Source organism: Orycteropus afer, unplaced genomic scaffold, assembly GCF_000298275.1.
Source record: "Orycteropus afer afer isolate SDZICR_OR568_19922 unplaced genomic scaffold, OryAfe1.0 scaffold00146, whole genome shotgun sequence".
NCBI classification, from domain to species: Eukaryota; Metazoa; Chordata; class Mammalia; order Tubulidentata; family Orycteropodidae; genus Orycteropus; species Orycteropus afer.
This window is the reverse complement of record NW_006921733.1, coordinates 460,543-484,221: the sequence shown is the minus strand read 5'-3', so window position 1 is coordinate 484,221 and position 23,679 is coordinate 460,543. Positions and strand designations below refer to the sequence as shown.

Below are 23,679 nucleotides of genomic sequence, written 5' to 3'. Positions count from 1 at the left end.
CTTGGGTTTCCGAGGCAGTATCACTACGGAAGTAGGATTGCCCAACCTTCCTTCCGAGGAGTGGCTGGTGGGTTTGAACCGCCAGCCGTCTGGTTAGCAGACAAGTGTCTTAGCCACTATGCTACCAGAGCTCCCACCTTAGGTGTATGTATAAATTACTTTTATTTATTGATAAGCATTTAGTCATTTGTCATTAAGTTTGTTAGCTCTACACACACACACACACACACACACACACACACACACCAAACCCTTTGCCACTGAGTTGATTCCAACTCATAGCAACTCTCACTAAGTTTCCAAGGTGGTTAAATCTTTACAAAAGTAGACTGCCCCATCTTCCTTCCATGGGATGGCTGGTGGGTTAGCAGTCAAATGCCTTACCCACCATGCCACCAGATTTTATATAAAAAAAGCCAAACTTACTGCCGTGGAGTCAGATCCGACTCATAGCAATCCCTCCTTGAGTTTCCAAGGCAGTATCACTATGGAAGTAGATTGCCCAACCTTCCTTCCAAGGCTGGTGGTTTTGAAGCTCTAGCCTTTCTGGTTAGCAGTCAAATGCCTTAGGTACCATGCTACCAAAGCTCCCAGATGTTATACAGATGTACTTTATTAGGTTCAGGAAGTTACCTCACTTCCAGATTGCTGACGTCTTTTATCAGAAATGTTGGGAGTTTGCCAAGTATTCCCCCTCCTCCACCTACTGAGATGACTATACGTATGTATGTGTGTATGTATGTATTTTAACACTGACTGATTTTCATTTGATAAAGCAAACTTGCAATTTCTGGCATAATTCCTGTTTAGTCATATTATACTACCCTTTTATAAATCATTGGATTCAACCTGCTAAAACTTTAAGAATTTTTACATCTATGTTTGTAAAGGATAGTGTTTCATAGTTTCCTAATAATGTCTTGGTCTGGTTATCATATAGGAGTAAAACCAGCCTCACAGAATGAATTGGCTTCACAACTCATTCGTTCTATTCCATCCTCTTCAACTGGTGACATAGTTTGTGAATAACTGCTATTCTTACTTAAAAGTATGGTAGCAATCATCAGTCATCTGATCCTGCAGATTTCTTTGTGGAAAACATAATTTCTTAAATACAGTAGATATATGGCTATTAAGGTCATCTACTGCTTACCGCATGACTTTGGAGGAATCTGTCCATTTCATCTAAAAAGCTGAATTTGCTGACATAACATTCATTATACTTCTTTATATCATTTAATATTTGTGCGCCTTGTGATGCTAGATAAAGGTTTATCAATTTTACTGACCTTCTCAAAGAATTGACTTTTGTTGTTTTTGATTTTCTCTGTTGTTTTTCAGTGTCCTATTTTATGAACTTCTCTTCTAATATTTCTCATTTCCTTCAATCTGCTTATTTTGGTTTACATGTGTTCTTCTTATTCTTCTTTCTTAAGGTGGAAACTGAGGTCACTGATTTGTGGCCATTATTCTCTTTTTAAAATAGGTATTTTACACTATAAATTTCCCACTGAGTACTGCTTTTGATGGATCCCTAATATTTTGATACCTTGTGTTTTCATTTTCACTCATTTCAACATTACTTTACATTCTGATTTCTTCTTTGAAACACAGGCTATCTAGAAATATGTTATTTACTTTGCAAGTATTTATAATTTTTCCAAAGATCTTTTTGTTACTGATTTCTAATTTAATTCCATTGTGGTCAGACTACATACTTTATATAAGTTGAATCCACCTAATTTACTGAGATTTGTTTTATGGCCCAAATTATGGTCTAACTTGCTAAGTGTTTCATATGTACCTGAAATGAATGTGCTTTTGTTGAGTGAAGTATTCTATAAAGGTTAAGGACACTGTTCAGATCTCCTGTTGTTGTTGTTATGTGCCGTCAAGTTGGACCCGACTCATAGTGACCTCTCCTCAGGTTTCCGAGGAAGCATCACTACGCAAGTAGATTGCTCAACCTGCCTTCCCAGGAGTGGCTGGTGGGTTTGAACCGCTGGCCTTCTGGTAGCAGTCAAGTGCCTTAGGCACTATGCTACCAGAGCTAATTTTCTAATTATCGAGGGAAACATACTGAAATCTCTCACTATAATTGTATACTTCTCTATTTCTCATTTTAATTCCATCATATTTTTATTGCATATATTTTGAAGGTCTGTGAGTTGGATCTCACTCGACAGCAATGAGTTTATTATTATTTAAATGTTAAGTATTATTATGCCTTTCTGATGAACTGACCCCCTTCATCCTTGACAGTATTCTTTGATATGGAATCTCTGCAGTTTCTTTTGATTACTGTTAGCAATGTGCAAACTTCCTTATCCTTTTTATTTTGAAATTGTTTGTGTCTTTACAGGATAAAGTAGTTCCTTATAGGCAGCATATTGTTCGATCTTGCCCTTAAATCTATTCTGACAATCTCTAACTTTTCATTGGAGTATTTAGATCATTTATATTTTATATAATAACATATCTGGGCTTAAATCTACCCTCAAGCTATTATGTTCTATTTGTCCCAACTCTTCTTTGCTCCCCTTTTCTTATTTGTTTCTTTTAGATTAACTAAGACTGTTTCATTATTCCATTTTAATTCCTTTGTTGGCTTTATCAGATAAAATTGTCCTGTGTTATTTTAATGCTTGCCTTAAGTGTTTTAGAATACATATTTAACTTATTATAGTTTGGCATGAAGAAATATTATAAGCCATTTTGTATAGTATAACAACTTCAAAATAGTATAATATTTCCACTTCTTTCTTCCCTCTCAGCTTTTGTGCTACTCTTGTCATACATTTTACTTCTATTTATGTTTTAAATACATCAATTTATTTTTGTTATTTCTTCGCAATATTCAATTACCTCTTAGAGAGATTTAAATAATATGGGAAAAAATATAGTATGTGCCCACCTAATTTCATAATTTCTTTGTATTGATCCATGTTTCCATGTGGTATAATTTTCCCTCTGTTTGAAGGAATTTTTAAAATTTTTGTTGTTGTTGTACAGGTCTGTCAGTACTGAATTCTTTCAGCTTTTGTATATGTGGACAAGTTTATTTCAACTTTGTTCTTGAAAAATATATTTTCATTGGGTAAACAATTTTAGGTTGTCAGGTTTTCTTTCTTCACTGTCCTCTAGCTTGCACTATTTCTGGTAAGAAACATTCTGTAATCCTTATGCTTTTTTTCTGGGTATAACATGTCTCTTTTCCTCTGGCATTTTTTAATATGTACTTTTTATCCCTGGTTTTAAGCAATTTGATTATAACATGTCTTGGTGTAGTTTTCTTCATGTTTCTTGTGCTTCAAGCTTCATTGAGTTTCTTGCATCTGTAAGTTCATAGTTTTCATCAAATTTGGAAATTTTTGGACATTATTTCTTCAAATTCCCCCATCTTCCCCTCCTTTAATGTCCAAACTTAATGTGCACTGATGTGCTGTTTGTTTATATAATCTCTTTTTGATTTGTGTCTCATTTTGAAATGATGTTGTTATGTGCTATCAAAGTCAATTCTGACTTATAATGACAGAATATTACTCTCCTATAGGGTTTCCTATGCCGTGAATTTTATAAAGGCAGATCACCAGTTCTTTTTTCCTGCAGAGCTGCTGCAGGGCTCAACCACTGACCTTAACATTAGCAGCCAAGCTCTTAACCATTGCACTACAAGTACTCCTTATTTTGAATACTTTCTATTGTATCTTTAAATTCATTGACATATTTTCCAATAATGTCTAATCTGCCATTAATCCCGTCTAATGTATTTTTCATCTCAGATGTTTTGTCTTTCATTTTCAGAAGTCAGATTTCTTTTTTAAAAAATATCTTTCAGTCTCTACTTAGCATGCTCAAGCTTTCCTCTAGGCGTCTTACACATATGGTATATAGTTTTAATAAGGGATTTAATTTTTTTATCTCATAAATCTAGTATTTAACATGTAGTAAATAAACCTCTGTCATTCTTGGTAAGTTTCAGTTTACTTATTTTCCTCCAAATTACCATATTTTCCTGTTCCTTTGCATGTCTGGTAATTTTTGATTGAATACAGGACATTATAATGTGTATACTGCCGTTTTTAATATACAATAAAACTATGAAACCTGGACCTGTGTATGATAGAAACCTGAAAGAGAAGGAATGTTCAAATATTTTCCTGTAATAGAGAGTGATAAAAAAAAGTTATATATAAAAAAAAGACATACCCTGTCAAATGTGGAAGACTTCCAAGACACAGAAAAACAAGATTGCCCCATTAAATTCAATCTCTCTCAGGTTTCACTGTATTTGTAGCATAGTGCCTAAGGCACTTGACTGCTAACCAGAAGGCTGGCGGTTCAAACCCACCAGCCACTCCTCGGAAGAAAGATGGGGCAACCTACTTCCATAGTGATACTGCCTCAGAAACCCAAGGAGGGGTCGCTATGAGTCGGGTCCGACTCAACAGCACATAACAACAGTATTCTTGGGCTTTGATCTGAGACATGGCTAAGTTACTTGTGAAAAGTTTAAGTAAGCATTATTGATGGAATGACAGCTTTTCTCCACTGCTGGGTAACAACATTCTTAGTATTCTAACTGATGCCCTGTAACTTATAAGGTTTTCCACTCCAGATTTTGGGAACCTCTGGCCTATGTGAGCACTGGTGATAGTTTCTTCTAATCCTTTTTGGGGGTTTGTTCCTTGGCTTCAGAAAGTTTTCGTAAACACATATGATAGTCAGTATTCAACTGAAAGAGACTCTGTCTTCATTTGGGTTTCTCCTCACTGGTATTTTCCTCTGTGTATTCTTGGCCTCTTTGAACTTGCAGTTCTGTCTCTTCTACTAAGAAAATATGTAAGGATCTGCCTGTATTTTCTCTCCTTGTGTCATGGCCTGGAAAATTTCCGCAGGGAGGTCTTTGGGGTAATTTTTAGGACTCATCTTGTATGTTTTCTATCACTTAAGGATCACTTTCTTTTATTGTCTGACATCCACTGTCTTTAGAGCCATTGTTCTACGTATTTTATCAATTTTTTTTTTTAATTTCAGTTATTTCAGATAGGAGAGTCCCCGTTACTCCAACCTGGCTGGAAACTGCCATTACATTTAAAAAATGGTGGGTTATTTTGTTTAAAAAATCATTTGTGTGTCCCTTTCCCCATACTACTGCCATTTTTCTGTATTTACAATTCATACGGCTCTCTATATTTACAGTTTATCATCAAAATTCCAAATGTGATTCAGTGGATGAATTGGGGTTGGGAAAAGAGGGCTTAGGAAAATAAAGACTTTTCTTTTATATTTAAAAAAAAGTTACTGTTCTTAGTACTTGTGAACCGAAAATTCAGAATTGTTTTTTTTCCCCCAATAGAGGGTCATACAGATAAACCTACATATTGGAACATGAACAACTAAGTGCCATTACACAACACACTAGTATTAAATAAACAAATATAAAGAAAAAAACATTTAAATTTTTTTCATGTAATACCTTCTGTTGCCATGTCCCAACTTCCCATCTTCTGCCTCACCCCAAGAGTAAACTTCTCCTTCTGAAGAGAGGGCAAGACAGTGTTTTCCTCCTGAGTTCACTGCTACTTTTTTAATAAACACATGCTGAACGGATTCAAGCAACGTTGGGGTAGATACAGACTCTGTTCCTCCAATTCCTAGTCTGCCTCCTGCACCATAACCAGTGGCATACAGCTAAAGACAAGAAAAAGTAATATACACATATTTTTATCTAAATAATCCTCTGTTTAGTAATTAATAACCTTATTCAATGCTCCACATACTTTTATTGCAGAAAAATGAAATTTAAAATTAAAAAACACAGGAATGTTTAAGAATTTAGACATGCTTTACCCAAGTTTTAAAAATGAAAGAAAACTATATGACTATCAGAAATCTCAAATTCACAAGATGTATTCTGAGAATAAGATCTCTGTGAAAAAAATGTTCCTTTCTGTGTAGCACATCATCTACAATTAATACCAAAACACAAAACAAAACAAAAAATAAATAAATAATCCAGGAGACAGCTGTAACACCAGACAGTGAGAAGCAGCAGCAGAAAAACAGTGGTAGCAGACTGGATGGAGATCAGCAGAAGATGACGTGAGGGGCTTCCTGGCCTATGGAGCAAGAAAGCTTTGGACAAGAGGCTTACTGGTGGAGTAAGGTGCCTCTGCGCATTTATCAGTGGAGCTAAAAGCTTTGTAACACTTGCCCAAGCAGTGCAGAGACCAGGCTTAGGGGCCAAGGACCAGTGAGAGACCTGCCTAGGGGCATAGCTGAGAAGCTGTCTTGACTGAAGAACTATATCCTGAGTGTTTCTGAACCTCAACTCTAACGTATGGCTTCCCTAATAAATTCTATAACTATGAGTATGGTGTGTGAGTTCTAGTGAATTATCACACCCAGAAGAGTAGAGAGTGCCATGGGAGGGGTGACTGGTATCACAACTGGTCAAATAGATTGGAGAGAGGAGGCATGTCTGACCTCTGTATCACAGGAATCAGCTTTGGCCTAGTGAATCTGATTCTTCTTCCCCCTTGTGAAATTAGAGGAGGTCAGATGCCTTGGCTATGTCATTTTACAGCCACTGAATTATACATGTAGAAATTATTGAACTGGTGTATGTCCTGCTATGTATATTCTTAAGAGGTACAAAAAACTTTAAATACTAAGTATATATGTCAGTATAACCAGTGTAACAATTTTACTTAGGGTAAGAATTTTAATTATCTAGAAAGTAGAAAAAAAGAGAGTACCCTTCAACTCTTTTATGAGGTTAATACAACCTTGATATTTGTGACAGCCAGATTCTAATATGGTTCCCAATGATCTTGTTTCCAGGTATTCATGCCGCTGTTTAATTCTCTCTCCTTGAATATGGGCTAGACCTGGGGACTTGCTTGTAATGAATGGAATATAGCAAAAGTGATAGAGTGTCACTTCTGTATTTAGTTTATAAGACACTGTGACTTCTATCTTGCTAGCACTCTCTCCTGCCTTGTCACTTGATCACTCTTATGAAACTAGCTGCCATGTTATAAAGTTCTCTATGGATATGTGACAAATGCTGAGAGTAGTCTCTGGAAATCAGTTCACGAGGAACTAAGGCCTCAGCCCAATAATCATAACTACCACACAAGCAAGCTCTGAACTATAACCATGCCAATGTAGCCCTGAGATGAATTTAGCCATGTGAGAATCTGAGCTCACAGACAAGCGAATCAGGACCTAAAGTCCTGACCCAGATAAACTGTTTGATAATAAATGTGTGTTAAGTTTTAAAGTTAAATACATAGCTAATACAGTACCCAAGCCCAGAAAAGGAGTAAGACCGATAAATATTACATGATGATCTTCTTCACAAACAATGGTCTCCTCAAAATCCTAAACAAAATATTAGTAAAACAAAAATACATAAAACTCATCTTGATCAAGCTGGGTTATTCCAAGAGTGGAAGGTCATTTAATAAGAAAATATTAATTAATCCCATTCACAATATTAATCCATTAAAGGAGAAAACATTGATAATCAAAATTTGAAGAGTGACAAAAGTCAACATCAACTCATGAAAATAAAACAGAAAGTTCCTTAAATCAGATAAAAAGCAAATACCAAATGCTTATGACAAGTATGGCAACACATTCAAAGTGCTTCCTTAACAGTCTGAATCAAGACAAAGAACATGCTCACTCCTACTCAAGGTTATGCTGGAAGTACTACTCAGCACTATAAGCTCCCCTTTTCCCGCCAAAGTGGGGGGAAAAAAAAAACAAACATTTAGACTGAAAAGGAAGGAAAAAAATTCATTTACCAATTGTGGCTCTCTACGAAGAAGATACAAAAAATCTGAGCTACATTAGAAAGAAAAGAGTAGAATAAGGTTACTGAACATGAAGTTGACATAAAAACACTGATTATTTCTGCACACCAGCAGCAGTGGATATTTTTAAAACATACCAGGGGATACTGGTGGTAAGATGGCATACCTATAGCCCACACATTTGTTCCGTCTAGCAGCTTAATTCCTGAAAAACTAGGTGTAGCAGAAAGAATCAGGAACACTGGAGTTGTGAACAGCTGAGTAGGTGACAGGGTGCCAGATTTTAGTGGAAGTGGAGAAAAAGAGCAGATTAAACAGCTGGGGGAAAAAATAAACAAACCTGCTTGGCCAGAGGGGACATGGAAAAGGGGAAAACTCATCAGCAATGAGGGGAGAGCTCGGAGAGAAGGACGGAATAAAAGGAGGGGCACCACAGAACTCACAGAGACCTTAGGGACTCAGAACACACACCCTGGGGGCTTCTGCCGGTATCACTGGGAGCTGAACTGAAAGTAAATTAAATCATCACAATGTCTGCTCGCCCCAACTCTAAATCCCCTTCATGACAAACACAGACCTGCATCCACATTCCCAACAGTGATTCTATCAACAAAAAGAAAACTGGAGAACAACCAAGTACATTTTAATTAATAACCAAAAAAAGTATACCTGCTCCATACTTGCAAATACATTTAAACATAAAATCAGGGTGCAACAAGTCAATACATAACTAGCAGTTAAAAACAACAACTTCAAAATGTCTAGGGAACAACAGACAACCTCAAATCAAAATACAACAAAAAGAAGAGGACCAGAAAATAGAAATAAAACCCCAGACTAAAGATCATGGAATAACAGGCAACAGAATTATTTGAGAAGGAATTTAGAAGATATGTATACAAATTCTACAAGCGCTCAAGGAAACCACAAACAGAATCAACAAGAAGACAGACTGTACCCTGGAAGAATTCAGGAAAACCATTCAAGAGTAAAATAATAAGATAAATTCACAATCAGAACTCATACAAAAGCAGAAGTTAGAAATCCAGATGATGACCACTAAAATTAGAGAGTTAGACAACACAGTGGAAGGACAAAAGAGTAGACAAGAACTAGCTGAAGAACACATTTCCTGATAAGATAAATCCCTTGACTCCAGCCAGTATGAAGAAAAGTCAGAACAAAGATTTAAGAGAAATGAAGGGAACCTAAGAGTTATATGGGATGACGTGAAGGAAAAAAAAAAAAAAATACACCTCACTGGAATACCAGAACAAGAAAAGGCAAAAACAAAAAACAAAAAACAAAAAAACAAACCACTGAGAAAATTGTGGAAGACTTGCTAACAGAAAATTTACCCCATAGCATGAAAGAAGAAAAGATACCTAAGAAGCTCAATGAACGAACCCCATACAGGACAGTTCCCAAGAGAAAGTGAACAACACGTATCATAATCAAACTCTCCAAGACCAAAGACAAAGAAGGAATCTTGCAAGCAGCTCCAAACAAAAACGAAACACACTGCTGTCGAGTCGCTCAGGAAAAAAAGAAATGTCACCTACAATGGACAAGTAATAAGACTGAGTTCTGATTATTCAGAAACCATGCAGCAAGAAGGCAATGCATTGGCATATATAAATCACTGAAATAAAAGAACTTCCAACCAAGAATTCTACATTCAGTCAAAATGTTCATCAAATATGAGGGTGAAATAAAAAAATTCTCAGAAAAAACTAATGAAGGGAATTTGTGAAAACAAGACCAATCCTGTAAGAAATGCTAAATAGAGTCTTTCTACTAGAGAACCCACAACAGAGAACAATAAATAAAAATCAGGACACTTGACATCAACACTTAAAAAACAAAACCTGAAACAGATGCTCAAAATAAGCTCATAAAACATTGTACACAAAGAAACAAGGAAGTCAATCTGTAGGAAACACCAGAAACAAAGCAAATGGGGGGGGCATCTAATTACAAAACTTCCAACTGGAGAGGAAGACAGGACAATGTCTTTATAGAACAGACTATTCCAAAATTAAAGACAACATTCCAAAATTAAAGGTAAGAATTCACTCAGGATAACCACAAAGAAAAAGAACAATCTCCCTAAGCAAACAATGAAAGAAGAAAAACATATTGGCTTAGTAAGCACAAAACCAACATAAAGAAGAAAAGAGAAGAAACACTTGATAACAAATGAGCTCAGCGTAGGGAACTATTTGGAACAAGGAAATCACCAATAACACAACAAAAAACACAACAGAATGACAGCAATAAATTCATATCTATCATTAATTACAGGCGCTCTGGTGGCATAGTACCTAAAGCACTTGACTGCTAACCAGAAGGCTGGCAGTACAAACTCACCAACCACTCTTTGCAAGGAAGGTTGAGCAATCTACTTCCATAGAGATACCACCTCAGAAAACCAAGGAGGGGTCACTATGGGTTGGATTTAACTCAAAGGCAGTGAGGTTTTTTTTTTTTAAACTAATTACACTGAATGTGAATGGACTAAATGTACCAGTCAAGAGAAAGAGCGTGGCAGACTGGATAACAAAAGAAGAACCAATGATATGCTGCTAACAAAAGACCCACCTTAGATACAAAGATAAAAACAAATAAAAAATTGAGGGCTGGAAAAAAAAAAAAAAAAAAATCAAGCTAATGGTAACAACAACAACAACAAAAAAAGCAGGAGTGACAATATTATTCTAATAAAATAGACTGTCCCAGTAAGAGATAGAATACATGAACAGACCCATAACAAAAGAAGAAATTGAGCAGGTCATAAAAAAAAAATTCCCACGAAAAAGTCCTGGCCCTGATGGCTTCACTGGAGAATTTTACCAAACATTCAGGGAAGAGTTGGCACCTGTACTACGCAAACTATTCCAGAACACAGAAAAAGTTAGAATACGCCCAAATTAATTTTATGAAGCAAGCATAACACTGATACCAAAACCAGGGAAAGACAACACTTAAAAGGAAAACTACAAACCAATATCCTCCAGGAATACAGATGCAAAAATCTCCAACAAAATCCTAGCTAAGAGAATCCAACAACATATCCAAAAAAAAAAAAAAAAAATCATGACCAAGGGAGATCCATACCAGGTACAGTGTAGTAAATTACCTGGTATGACTTTTCTAGTCATAATCTTTGTAACTCCTATCTTGGCCTGAGGATCTGAGTAGCTGATTGTTAAGTTATCTATATGGTGTATTTCTGTTCAATCAGCACAAAGCAATCTTCTCTGAAGAGTGCTACCTCTCAGGTATATAGAATTCTGATGTTGGGATTGGTTAGTTTGGCCACTCTGCCAGGTTGAAAAGGAGGCCTGCCTCCTGGAGGCAGAAGAAGGTCTCTCTGACTACCAGCTGTGAAAGACATGCTACTAAGAGAAACATGTTGCTAGAGATGTGTAACAGACATACACTGCTGAGAGAGAGAAAGACATGCTACTGAGAGACAGAGAGAGAATGTAGGCTGAGAGATGGCCTGCTGAGAAAGACTGAATGCATTCTTGAACTTGAAATGTAGCCTGCTGCTTCCCTAATAAATCCCATAACTGTAAGTTCTGCTTGGCCACTGCAGTGAATTACTTAAGCCAGAAGAGAGGTGGTGGGTGCCACAGAAGGAATGACTGGTGTCAAAGATGGTAAGTGGACTGGAGGATGGTGGCATGTCTGGCCTCATAAGGCCTTACGCTATTGATAGTGATTCTGTCTTCCTTTTGTGTAGGTAAACTCAACTCACTACTGTCATACTGACCCCTCCTTGGGTTTCCAAGATTTTATCTCTATGGAAGTAGGTTGCCCAATCTTCCTTCCAAGGAATTCTCTTTAGCACCAGGTATGCAAGGATGGTGCAACACCAGAAAAACAATCAATGTAATCCACACATAAACAAAACAAAAGAACCTTATGATCATATCAATTGACGCAGAAAAGGCATTCGATAAAATCCAAACCTTGTTCCCTTTCAGAACTTTCAGCAAAATAGGAATAGAAAGGAAATTCCTCAACATAATAAAGGGCATATATGCAAAATGAACAGCCAACATTATTGTTAATGAAGAAAGACTCAAAGCACTCCCCTTGTGACTGGGAACCGGACAAGGATGCCCACTATCACCACTTCTATTTAACACTGGATTTGAAGTCCTAGTCAGGGCAATAAGGCAAGAAGATAAATAAAAGGCATCCAAACTGCCAAAGAAGTAAAGCAATCTCTATTTGCAGATGACATTATCCTATACATAGAAAACCCAAAACACTCAGCAAAAAAATGACTGGAATTAATAGAGAGGTTCAGCAAAGTGGGAGGATACAAGGTCAACATACAAAAATCAGTTGGATTTCTCTATATCAACAAAGAGACCTCTAAAAATGAAAAGGAAAACAATGTAATTTACAATAGCTACCAAAAAGATAAAATATCTAGGAATAAATCATATCAGAGATGGAAAAGACCTACACAAAGAAAACAACAAAACACTACTATAAGAAACTAGAAAGGATCTACATAAATGGAAGAACCTGCCTTGTTCATGGCAGCTCAGGAACTGCTTTTCACTTGAGGGCAGTTATATTTTAAGGCCAGGGCCTGAGGTAGGCAGGTGTAGAAGAGTTAGGAACAACCAACAGAGACAAACTTGTCTGTCAGTTTGTTGTTCTGTGGTGGCTTATGTGTTGCCATGAGGCTGGAGGCCACGCCACAGGTGTTGCAAAATGTCAGTAGGGTTAAACATGGTGAAGAGGTTTCAGTGGAGCTTCCAGGCTAAGACAGACTCAGGAGAAGGAGGAAGCCATCCATTTCTCAAACAACTGGCCAGTGAAAACCTTATGAATAAACATTGCAACACTGTCTGCTATATTACTGGAAAACTTTATTAATAACCCTGAAACACTGTCTGATATAGTACAGGAAGATGAGCCCCTCAGGTTGGAAGGAACTCAAAATTTGATTGAGAAAGAGCTGACTTCCTCAGAGTATAGATAATGTTGATGATATGGATAGACGAAAGCTTTCAGAACCTCTGCTTGCTGATGTAGCATGACTCAAAATGAGTAGAAACAGATGCAAACTACCATTAATAACTGGAACATGGAATATGTGAAGAATGAATCTAGGAAAATTGGAAGTTGTCAAAAATGAAATGGAATGCATAAAGATCGATACCCTAGTATTAGTGAGCCAGAATGGGCTGTTTTTGGCCATTTTGAATCAGACAACCATATGATCTACTATGCCGGGAATGACAAAGTGAAGAGGAATACTTCATTGTCACAAAGAATGTTTTAAGATCTGCCCTTAAGTACAACATAGCCAGTGACAGGATAATATCCATACATCGACAAGGAAGACTAGTTACCACCACTGTTATTCAATTCTATGTATAAACCACCAAAGTCAAAGATTTCGAAATTGAAGATTTCTACTAATTTCTACAGTCTGAAATTGACAGAACATGCAATCAAGATGTGTTGATTAACACTGGTGACTGGAATGCAAAAGCTGGAAACAAAGAAGAATCACTGGTAGTAGGAAAACGTGGCCTTGGTGATAGAAATGATGCTGGAGATCGCATGATAGACTTTTGTAATACCGACAACTTATTCTTTGCAAATACCTTTTTTTAACAATGTAAGTGACAGCTATACACGTGGACTTCACCAGACAGAATACAGGAATCAGACTGACTACATCTTCAGCCAAAACAAGGCCAGGAGCTCATTGTGTAATAGATCACCAACTGCTCATATACACATTCAAGTTGAAGTTGAAGACAATTAAAACAAGTCCACAAGAGCCAAAATATGACCCAGAAAATCTCTCTCCTGAATTTAGACGCCAATTAAAGAATAGATTTGATTCACTGAATTCAATGACTGAAAACCACAGGAACTGTGGGATGACACCAAGTATATTATCCATGAAAAATGCAAGAGGTCATTAAAAAGACAAGATAGGAAGAAAAGAGCAAAATGGATGTCAGAAGAGAGTCTGAAACTTGCCCTTGAGTGGAGAGTAGCTAAAGCAGATGGAAGAAATGAAAAGATAAAAGAGCTGAACAGCCTAAGAAGACAAAGCCAGTTACTATAATGAAATGTGCAAAGACCTAGAGTTAGAAAACCAAAATGGAAGAACATGCTCGGCTTCGAGTTGCAATAGTGAAAGATTCTATGGGCAAAATATTGAATGATGCAGGAAACATCAAAAGAAGAAGGAAGGAATACACAGAGTCACTGTACCAGAAAGAACTGTTCATCCATTTCAGAAGGTGGCATATGATCAAGAACCAATGGTACTGAAAGAAGAAGTCAAAGTTGCACTGAAGAATGGCAAAAAAACAAGGCTCCAGGAACTGACAGAATACCCATTGAGAGGTTTCAACAAACAGATGCCTGCTGAAGGCATTTGGCTATGCCAAGAGATTTGGAAGACAGCTAACTGGCCAAGTGACTGGAAGAGATCCATTATTTGTACCCATTCCAAACAAAGGTGTTCCCACAGAATGTGGAAATTAGCAAACAAATATCATTAATATCGGGAGCTCTGGTAGCATAGTGGCTAAGGCACTTGACTGCTAACCAGAAGGCTGGCGGTTCAAACCCACCAGCCACTCCTCGGAAGGAAGGTTGGGCAATCCTACTTCCGTAGTGATACTGCCACGGAAACCCAAGGAGGGGTCGCTATGAGTCAGGGCTGACTCGACGGCACATAACAACAACAACATCATTAATATCACATGCAAGTAAAATCTTACCAAAGACAATTAAAAACAGTTGCAGCAGTATATTGACAAGGAACTTTCAGAAATGCAAGCTGGATTCAGAAGAGGACATGGAACAAGGGATATCACTGCTGATGTCAGATGGATCTTGTTGTTGTTGTTGTTGTTGTTAAGTGCTGTCAAGTCAAACTGACTCAAAGCGACCCCTCCTTGGGTTTCTGAGGCAATATCACTACAGAAGTAGATTGCCCAACCTTCCTTTTGAGGAGTGGCTGGTGGGTTTGAACCGCCAGCCTTCTGGTTAGCAGCCAAGTGCCTTAGCCACTATGCTACCAGAGCTCCCCAGATGGATCTTAGCTGAAAGCATAGGATACGAGAAAGATATTTACTTATGTTTTATTGACTATGCAAAACCATTTGTGTGGATCATAACAAACTAGGGATACTACTGAGAAGAGCAGGAATTCCTGAACATTTGATTGTGTTCATGAGGAACCTGCACATAGATCAGGAGGCTGTCGTTGGAACAGAACAAGGGGATACCGCATGGTTCAAAATCAAGTAAGGGAGTGCATCAAGATTGTACCCTTTTACCATAATTATTCAACTTGTACGCTGAGCAAATAATCCCAGAAGCTGGATTATATGAAGAAGAACATGGCATCAAGATTGGAGGAAGACTCATTAACAACCTGCCATACATACAAGGATGACACACCTTTGCTTGCTGAAAGTGAGGATGACTTGAAGCACTTACTTATGAAGATTAAAGACTACACTCTGCAGTATGGATTACACCTCAGTATAAAGAAAACAAAAATCCTCACCACTGGTCCAATAAATAGCTTCACGAAAAATGGAGAAAAGACTGGAGTTGTCAAGGATTTCATATTACTTGATTCTACAATCAACAACAATGGAAGCACCAGTCAAGACATCAGACAATGTATTGCATTGGGCAAATCTACTGCAAAAGACTTCTTTCAAGTGATGAAGAGCAAAGATGTCTCTCTTTGAAGACTAAGATGCACCTAATCCAAGCCAAGGTATTTTCAATCATTTCTTTTGCCTGTGAGAGCTAGACAATGAATAAGGAAGACCAAAGAAGAGTTGATGCTTTTGAGTTGTGATGCTGGAAAAGAATGCTAAGAGAACCATGGTCTGCTAAAAGGACTAACAAATTTGTCCTGGAAGAAGTGCAGCTGGAATGCTCCTTGGAAGTGAGATTTACTAGACTTTGTCTCATCCACTTTGGTCATGCTGTCAGAAGGAACCATTCCCTGGAGAAGGCTATCATGCTTGGTAAAGTGGAGGGTCAATGAAGAAAGGGAATGATCTCAACAAGATGGATTGACATAGTGGCTGCAATGATGGGCTCAGGAATAGCAGGATCGTGAGGATGGCACAGGACCAGGCATTGTTTTGTTCTGCTGTGCGTAGGGTCGCTATGAGTTGGAGATGACTCGACAGCACCTACCAACAACAACAAGGTTTTGTTTATGGATAGGAAGATTAAATATTTTGAAAATGTCAATAATGACCAAAGCAATCTACACATTCAGTGCAATCAGGATACAGATACCATCAACATTTCTTAAGTATATGGAAAAACCAATTATCAACTTCATATGGAAAGGAAAGAGACCTCAGATAAGCAAAGCACAGCTGAAGAAGAAAAACAAAGGAGGAGGTCTCACATTCTCAGATCTCAAAGCCTACTATACAGCCACAGTAGTGAAAACAGAGTGGTACTGGTACAGTGATAGACAGATACACCAATGGAACAGAACTGAAAACTTAGAAATAGATCCACCCATCTATGGACAGCTGATCTCTGACAAAGGACCAAAACCCATTAAATGGGGAATATATAGCCTCTTTAATAAACGGTGTCCGCAAAACTGGGTATCAACCTGCAGAAAAATGAAACAAGACCCATATCTCACCTCATACACAAAAACAAACTAAAGCTGGATCAAAGATGTAAATATAAAACGTAAACTATCAAAGATAGCTTAGGGGCTAATCTAGGGTTCCTAATTTACAGCATAAACAGACTATCAAAAATAACCCAGGATGCACAGGCAGTGGAAGAGAAGCTAGATGATGGGGACCTTTTAAAAATTAAATTCTTATGTGCATTGAAAGAGTTCTCAAAACAAGTAAACAGAGAAAATTACAGATTGGGAGAAAGTATTTGCCTATGACATATCTGACAAAGGACTTACCTTCAAAATTTATAGAAAACATCAACACTTCAATGCCAAAAAGACAAACAATCCAAAAAAATGGGCAAGGGACATGAACAGACACTTTACTAAAGATGATATACTGGTGGCCAACAAACACATGAGGAAATGCTCATGATCATCAGCCATTAAAGAAATGCAAATCAAAACAAAGGTGAGGTATCATCTCGCCCCAGCAATAACAGCAAAGTTCAAAAAGACAGAAAATAACAAATGCTGGTGAGGTTGTGGAGAGACTGGAACTGTCATACACTGCTGGTGGGACTGTAAAATGGTACAACCATTGTGGAAAATGGTATGACATTTCCTTAAAAAACTGAAAATGGAAATACCATTTGAACTGGCAATTCCATCACTAGTAACATATACTAAAGAGGTGAGAGACAGGACATCAACAGGCATATGCACACCTGTGTTCATCACAGCACAATTCACTATAGCAAAGAGATGCAAACAACCTAAATGCCCATCAAAAGATGAATGGATAACCAAATTATGGTACATTCACACAATGGAATACTATACTACATTAAAGAATAATGAAGAATATGGGAATCACCTCACAACACTGATGAATCTGGAGGATGTTATGCTGGAGAAATAAGTCAACCGCAGAAGGACAAATACTGTATGAGCTTATGACTGTAAAATGTCAAGAAAGGGTTTGCTTAGGGAAGGGAACCCACTGTAGAGATTGCCAGGGATAAGAGGGAAGGGGAGGAAAAATTTGGGGCTAGTTGGGGGCCACATGCTGATTTGGGTTAAAGGAGGGATGGTATGGAAAGTCTGTGACCAGCATGATAACACTGGAGAAAGGGAGGACACTAAAGCATGCACATAAGATATAGACAACAGAGGCAAATACTAGTATATGCACAATACTGTACCACTAACACCAAACACCAGGCTAAGATAAAAGTACAGACAACTGAGAAGATCAGATAGGGGTCAGCAAACAGGAATGTACCCTAGACCGATGATAGATTTAGCTGCCAACAATCTTGCATAGGTACTAGTGATACAAAATAACCACAATCATTACAGAAACAACAGAAGACAGAGTTGGAGTAATCCCTCAGAGACAACCAAACACCTTGGGAGAGAGAACCACTGGGCCTGCCAACTCAGGACCACAATATTAGGGGACACCAGGCTCAGCTGCACAACATAGTACATAAAAATCTTGTTCTATAATCTACTTTGATGAGTAGTGACTGGGGTCTTAAAAGCTTTTGAGCGGCCATCTAAGATGCAGTCTTTTCTTGTCTAAAGTGAAGAAGAGTGAAGAAAATCAATGGCATTTGGAAACAATTAGTCCAAGGACATGACTGACCTCAAGACCAGAAGAACTAAATGGTACTTGGCTACCAATGCCAACCACTTGGGAAGGGATCAAAACTGGAGATCTTGGACAGAGTGGGAGAAAAGATGTGGAACACAATTAAAAAACACAATAATGATCAGAATTCCTGGTCGGATGTAGTCTGGTAGGACCCCTAAGACTATAGCCCTGGGATACCCTTCAGGCCTGGGATAGGACTCACTCCTAAGGATTGACCCTCAGCCCCAAAGCATAAAGATTTATATGCACAAAATCTAACTCAGGGCAATGCACCCACCTACTCTACAGAGATGAATCCCTTAGAGCAATCAGCCATGAGGCACCAGAGGGGCAGCACTCACATGGAGGGAAAGCTGGACAGACAGGAGTGCATAGTTAAGAAGGGCACGGGGATGGGGTCGGGGTGTTTCCCCAGGGAAGGGAGGGAAGGAGAGTGGGCTAGGGTTGGGGATGGCCATCAGGGCATGAAATCAAATGTATATGAACTGTTGAATGTAAAACAAATTCTGCTCTGTAAGTTTGCACCCAAAGAACAATCAAAAAATTCAAAAAATGAAAGAGACCAGGGATGATAGCAAACAAAAAGAATACATATAACAAAAATTATAATATACCTTGTATGCATGTTATACTTAAAACACAAACAAAACTAGAGTTATAGAACACGTTTAAAGATTACACAGAAACATTTTAGAAATATAACTGCTTCTATCAACAATCACTATTACTCCTGTTCTAAAACAGAATCGTTAAACATACTATGAGCTTAAGTAATACACTATAGCCATAATAATCTCTCAATTTTAATGACAGTGTGACACAGAAAATGCACCCTCACCTTCCCATCAGCTGTCACAGCAAAGAGAGTCTGTTCCCCTCCAATTAGCTGCACTGGTCTGAGAGTTGCAAGGGCTTCACATGGAGTGGGAACTTTAACTTTGGCACCTTCAATGCCTCCAAGCTGCCCCCTATGGTTATGGCCCCATCCATAAATAGTGCCACTGCCACCAGCAGAAAGAGTCCAGTCATCTGGTCTCCTAGAACAAACATCAGGAAAACATTTGACATGGGAAAAGAACTGCAAGTGAAACACTTATCTGTTGCATATACCATCATTTTTTATTTCTAACATAGCAACCTGTTCATCCACTGCACAAGTTGTTCATCTTGTTCTCTTTTAAAAATATCATGGCTCTCATGGAGAACATCGAGGTTTTCACTGTCGGCCATTAACTCACGAATTTTCTTAGCCACCTAGGCAATAACATTATGAAATTATATATTAAACACTCATCTCACAAAAATAAAATGAGTAATATTAAGATAAGGAAAAATCCCTGCCCGAGAATAGGAGGTAATGTCTACATGAACATCATGATTTTATGGTTAGTAAGCAAAGAAATATGATTATATTAAATCTAAGATATTAAAAACTGTCTAAATAAGTATATTTGGTTTACATTACCAAAACTAAGCTTTTACTGAAGTACTCAGTGGCCATTTTATTATTATTATTATTCTTTTAAGTCTCGTTGTGGTGAAAATATACACAACACATTCACCAACATAACAACTTCCCCCATTTACAGCTCAGGGACACTGATGACATTTTTCATGTGATACCATTATTGCTATATTTTCCCAAAATATTCTACCACCATTATCATACCATGTATTATTCTTTATGGCATTCCTTGGCAAGACAAATGTCTCTGTTTCATAATATTGGAATCTTTTTACATTGTAGCTAAATAAAGAAATTGCTTCTGCATTCCCAAAATGATTCCCAAACAATGTGCACTACCTCCTCCAGAAATAGGTGGGGCAATGGTGTTCTTTTATCCAGGGCCACAGCAACACGTGAGGCCATGCAGTACTTTCTGAACCAAGCCCACTTGTGCGTCTCAGCACAGCAAGGGAGAGTGTCCAGTTCCAGGTCACAAGCAAGAGCTACCAGTACCTACAGCCACCAAAAATTAAAAACACAAGACACTTAAGATACAGCTTACCATGCCACTTGACATACACAGCATGCAAGACAAGGTGACCACCACGATAGCCATCATAGGTCTCTGTGGGTCCATGTTCAGAAGGCCTTGTTCCATACTGATGTCCGTGTGCTGTCATCAGTGATGAGAACTGCCCTATCCCATGCCTAGCAAGGCACCCAATAAACAAAGCCTCAGATCTGGTAGTAGCTACAGCACTTGTTGCCGAAGTCAACTAACAAGAAGATCTATTCATCACAGAGCATGCTAACACTTAGTTAAAGAATAAGGGCTTATGCCACACAATATATTTTCTTGAAATTTTTTATTTAAAATATTCAACTTCAGCAATACCGACAAATGCCATCAAGGTCTAAAGCAGGATGCCCTTCAGATGACACCTCTTGTGCTCCCTGCCAGCTGGCTCTACCACCACTTCAAATATAATTCAACAATAATAATGTTACCTTAAAAAATGGGCTGTGGAGCAGTTGTTTGCCACCTCTCACAATAGGATCTTCATATTCAAACTGCCTCTGCAAAGCTTCTGGAAGGCCTTTTACCAAAGCAGCTAGAGCACTGCCTGTAAAACTCTAAGAAAGGAACAGAAGAAGATTCTGTTCCAGGAATCCAAAGGTGGGATTTTGTGACAGCACATACTTGCCCTTGTTTGTAAGAGTCAGATGTTTTATATTATATACAGATACTAGATCTAGATTATAAATATGGATATTATATAAATATTGCATACAGGGAACATATACACACATATATGTGGTGGTACAGTGGTTAAGATATTTGGCTGCTAACTAGAAGGTTGGTAGTTCAAATGCACCAGCTGCTTTGTGGAAGAAAGATTGGGTAGTCTGCTTCTGTAAAGATTTACAGCCTTGAAAACCCAAAGGGGGTCTCTATGAGTGGGAATTGACTTGATGGCAGTGAATTCGGGAGATTTATATAGACAGATCAACACACATACACAGTAACTACCTTATCTAGAAAAATAAAGGTGGTGTGGTGTTAGGTATGTTGTAAAAGACCAATAAAGATAGCCCTATGTTCACTGCCACTTACATAAAAATTTTTCAAAAAGCAAAGTCCAGCATAAAAACAACTTGCAATGTGAAACAGTTTCCAACAGAAAAGAATGAAATTAAAAACATCTCAGCACAAAGCCTGAACTCAGTATATACAGTAACATAAGGAATTCTGGTCAAAGGATTTCTTATGCTTATATGAAATTTCCCAGCTTTTCTCAGTGATTTAGAGGTCCAAATTATTAAAGCAACATTTTATTCCCAAAAGTTTTAAGTCAAAAAAGTTAAATATAAAGTTCTATACCAAAGCTCTTGTTTCTCCATCATTATCACCAAGTAGCCTGTTTATGTTGATGGACTGCCCAAACTCGGTGGTGAGCAGCTTCCTCAGTCTTTGAAGGGCCCACATCCTATGACTGGCAGCTAAGATGAGCAGACAGAAAGTATCAGAAGCTTGAGCATATTTCCAATTAGTAAGACAGATATACTAATATGGTGCCATTTACCTAAAGCACTCAGTTGTGCACATGCTGCAAGGGAGGCTGCCAGACGAGGGATGATGCTCCTGTGAGAGGCAAAGTTGAGCCGAAAGTCAAGTAGACATGTCACCAGGTCCATGGATGGACAGGAGAGGATGCAGCGGTCAGAAAGGAGGTCTTTTGGGCCTGTGAACATATTTATGTAAATTTCTCCATGATTGACAAGATGAAAATGACAATCTTAATGCAATAGTTAAATATCCTACTAACAAGTGACTCTTTCATCCATTTGGAACGCAGCCAATCAAAGTGTGCCTTCATGGTACTGCCATTTCTAAGTCACATTAACTATGCACTTTAAACTCACATTTTAACTTTAAAGCAAACAGGAACAACTACCCCTTTTCACAGTGGAGAAGACAGAGAATTATCTAATAACTAGACAGTAGATGCAGATCTGTATGTGATTCAGATAGCTGACCCTCTGTCAGTGCTTACTCTTAATGCAATAAGAGAATGTGGACAATAAAGCACTAAATGGAAAATCTATGTGTGTCTACATTGCTAGGGTAATAATGGTCCTCAGCTAATCCCTTGGTTCCCTTTACCTGCAGCAGGCATGATGGGGTAGACAGTGAAGCGCCAGCCCCATCCATTCACAGATCCATCGCTAATGAACTTCCACTTCAACTCATCCCCCGGGATGCGCAGCTCACTAGACCAGTCAGACCACTCACGGCCTGGCACAGAGAAATGTACCCTGGGTTAGTTCCTCTAGTAACCTGAAATACAAACATTTCTTTGGATACAAAGTAAAATAGCTCCCACCACATCTAAAGGAGAGCAGGCTCCTCCAGTGCAAGTTCTTGTACATTTGACCTCACCTTGACACCCCTCTCTTGGTGTTCTGGTTACCTAGTGCCACTCTGACAAGAATGTATCACCAATGGGATGGCTTCAACAAACATTAGCTTATTCTCCAAAGTTTGAAGGCTTTAAGTCTTAGTCCAAAGTGCCAGGCTCTAGGGGCTGGGTGAAAGCCCCTTAACCTTAGGCTTCAGCTCTGCCTCCTGCTGCTGGCCCACTGAAACTAGAGGCTTTTCTTCAATCAGACAGTTGCTGGCTGCTGAAACTGACAAGCCCAAGGTTGACAGGTAAAAAGGCACAGTACTGATGTTAACAAACCACATGGTAGGCTGTTAATTCAAGTCCATTCAAAGTCGCAAGGTTGGCAGAACATGGCAGGCTGCTGAATAATGACACAGCTACATTACTTGCATGGTTCAAACGTGCCAAAAGCTAGAGACCATTCCCCAAGGCTGCTTCTTATATACAGGAAGCAGACCACATCCCTAATGCAACGATTCAGCTGCTCACAGTGGAGTCCACCACAGAGCTGATTACCAGTCTCATCATGGGGAATACTATATCCAGCTGTCCAGCCACTCAACCAGGCCCAGCCAAGTTGACACACAAACTTAACTACCACCCCTGGTGAATCCCATTCTAACATATGCCACCCCTTCCACAACCACTCCTTCATCCCTGGAGAGAGCACTGAGAAACTGAGGAAGCAATCCCCACCCTGACAGCAGTTCTCATCCACAGGGGAAGTGTGCAAGCCTACAGCAGAGCCAGCAATATCTAGGTTAGTAGTACTCTTGTGGAGAAGATCTGATCTGGTGGGAGTTACCCTGGCAACAGGAGCCCTGGCACTCTCCACTTCTGTGGATCGCCAGGGACATGGCAGCTCTGTACAGTCAGAAATAGCCCATCTTAGACGGAACTGAAGCTGGAGCAGAGAGCCTGGGACCTCAGTGGCTTGGCAAAGAGCTAGCTATACACAGCTTCTCTGAGGAGTATCAGGGTATAATGCTGAGGTCCCCTATCAAGACCAGGCTTTTGTTTTAGAAAAAATTTGACTACAGGGTGGGAATGGACTGGAGGAGCTTCCAGCAAAGAAAATGGTTACAACACTGACTGAAAACTATATAGACAGAAATTCTGTCACTCTG

At 38.6% G+C, this 23,679-nt stretch overlaps 1 protein-coding gene across 1 annotated transcript in view; it reads right to left on the bottom strand.

Moving 5' to 3' along the window:
• The window catches only part of HERC2 (HECT and RLD domain containing E3 ubiquitin protein ligase 2), a 554,454-nt gene that overhangs the window by 74,129 nt on the left and 456,646 nt on the right, over positions 1-23,679 (bottom strand). Inside the window, exons 69-76 of the mRNA XM_007945978.1 lie at positions 22,273-22,404; positions 21,692-21,850; positions 21,490-21,608; positions 20,616-20,741; positions 19,965-20,120; positions 19,299-19,414; positions 18,999-19,197; positions 5,480-5,694 (exon numbers count right to left, since the gene is read on the bottom strand). Of these exons, the coding sequence (XP_007944169.1) occupies positions 5,480-5,694; positions 18,999-19,197; positions 19,299-19,414; positions 19,965-20,120; positions 20,616-20,741; positions 21,490-21,608; positions 21,692-21,850; positions 22,273-22,404 (1,222 nt within the window). The remainder of the gene's footprint in view (positions 1-5,479; positions 5,695-18,998; positions 19,198-19,298; positions 19,415-19,964; positions 20,121-20,615; positions 20,742-21,489; positions 21,609-21,691; positions 21,851-22,272; positions 22,405-23,679) is intronic.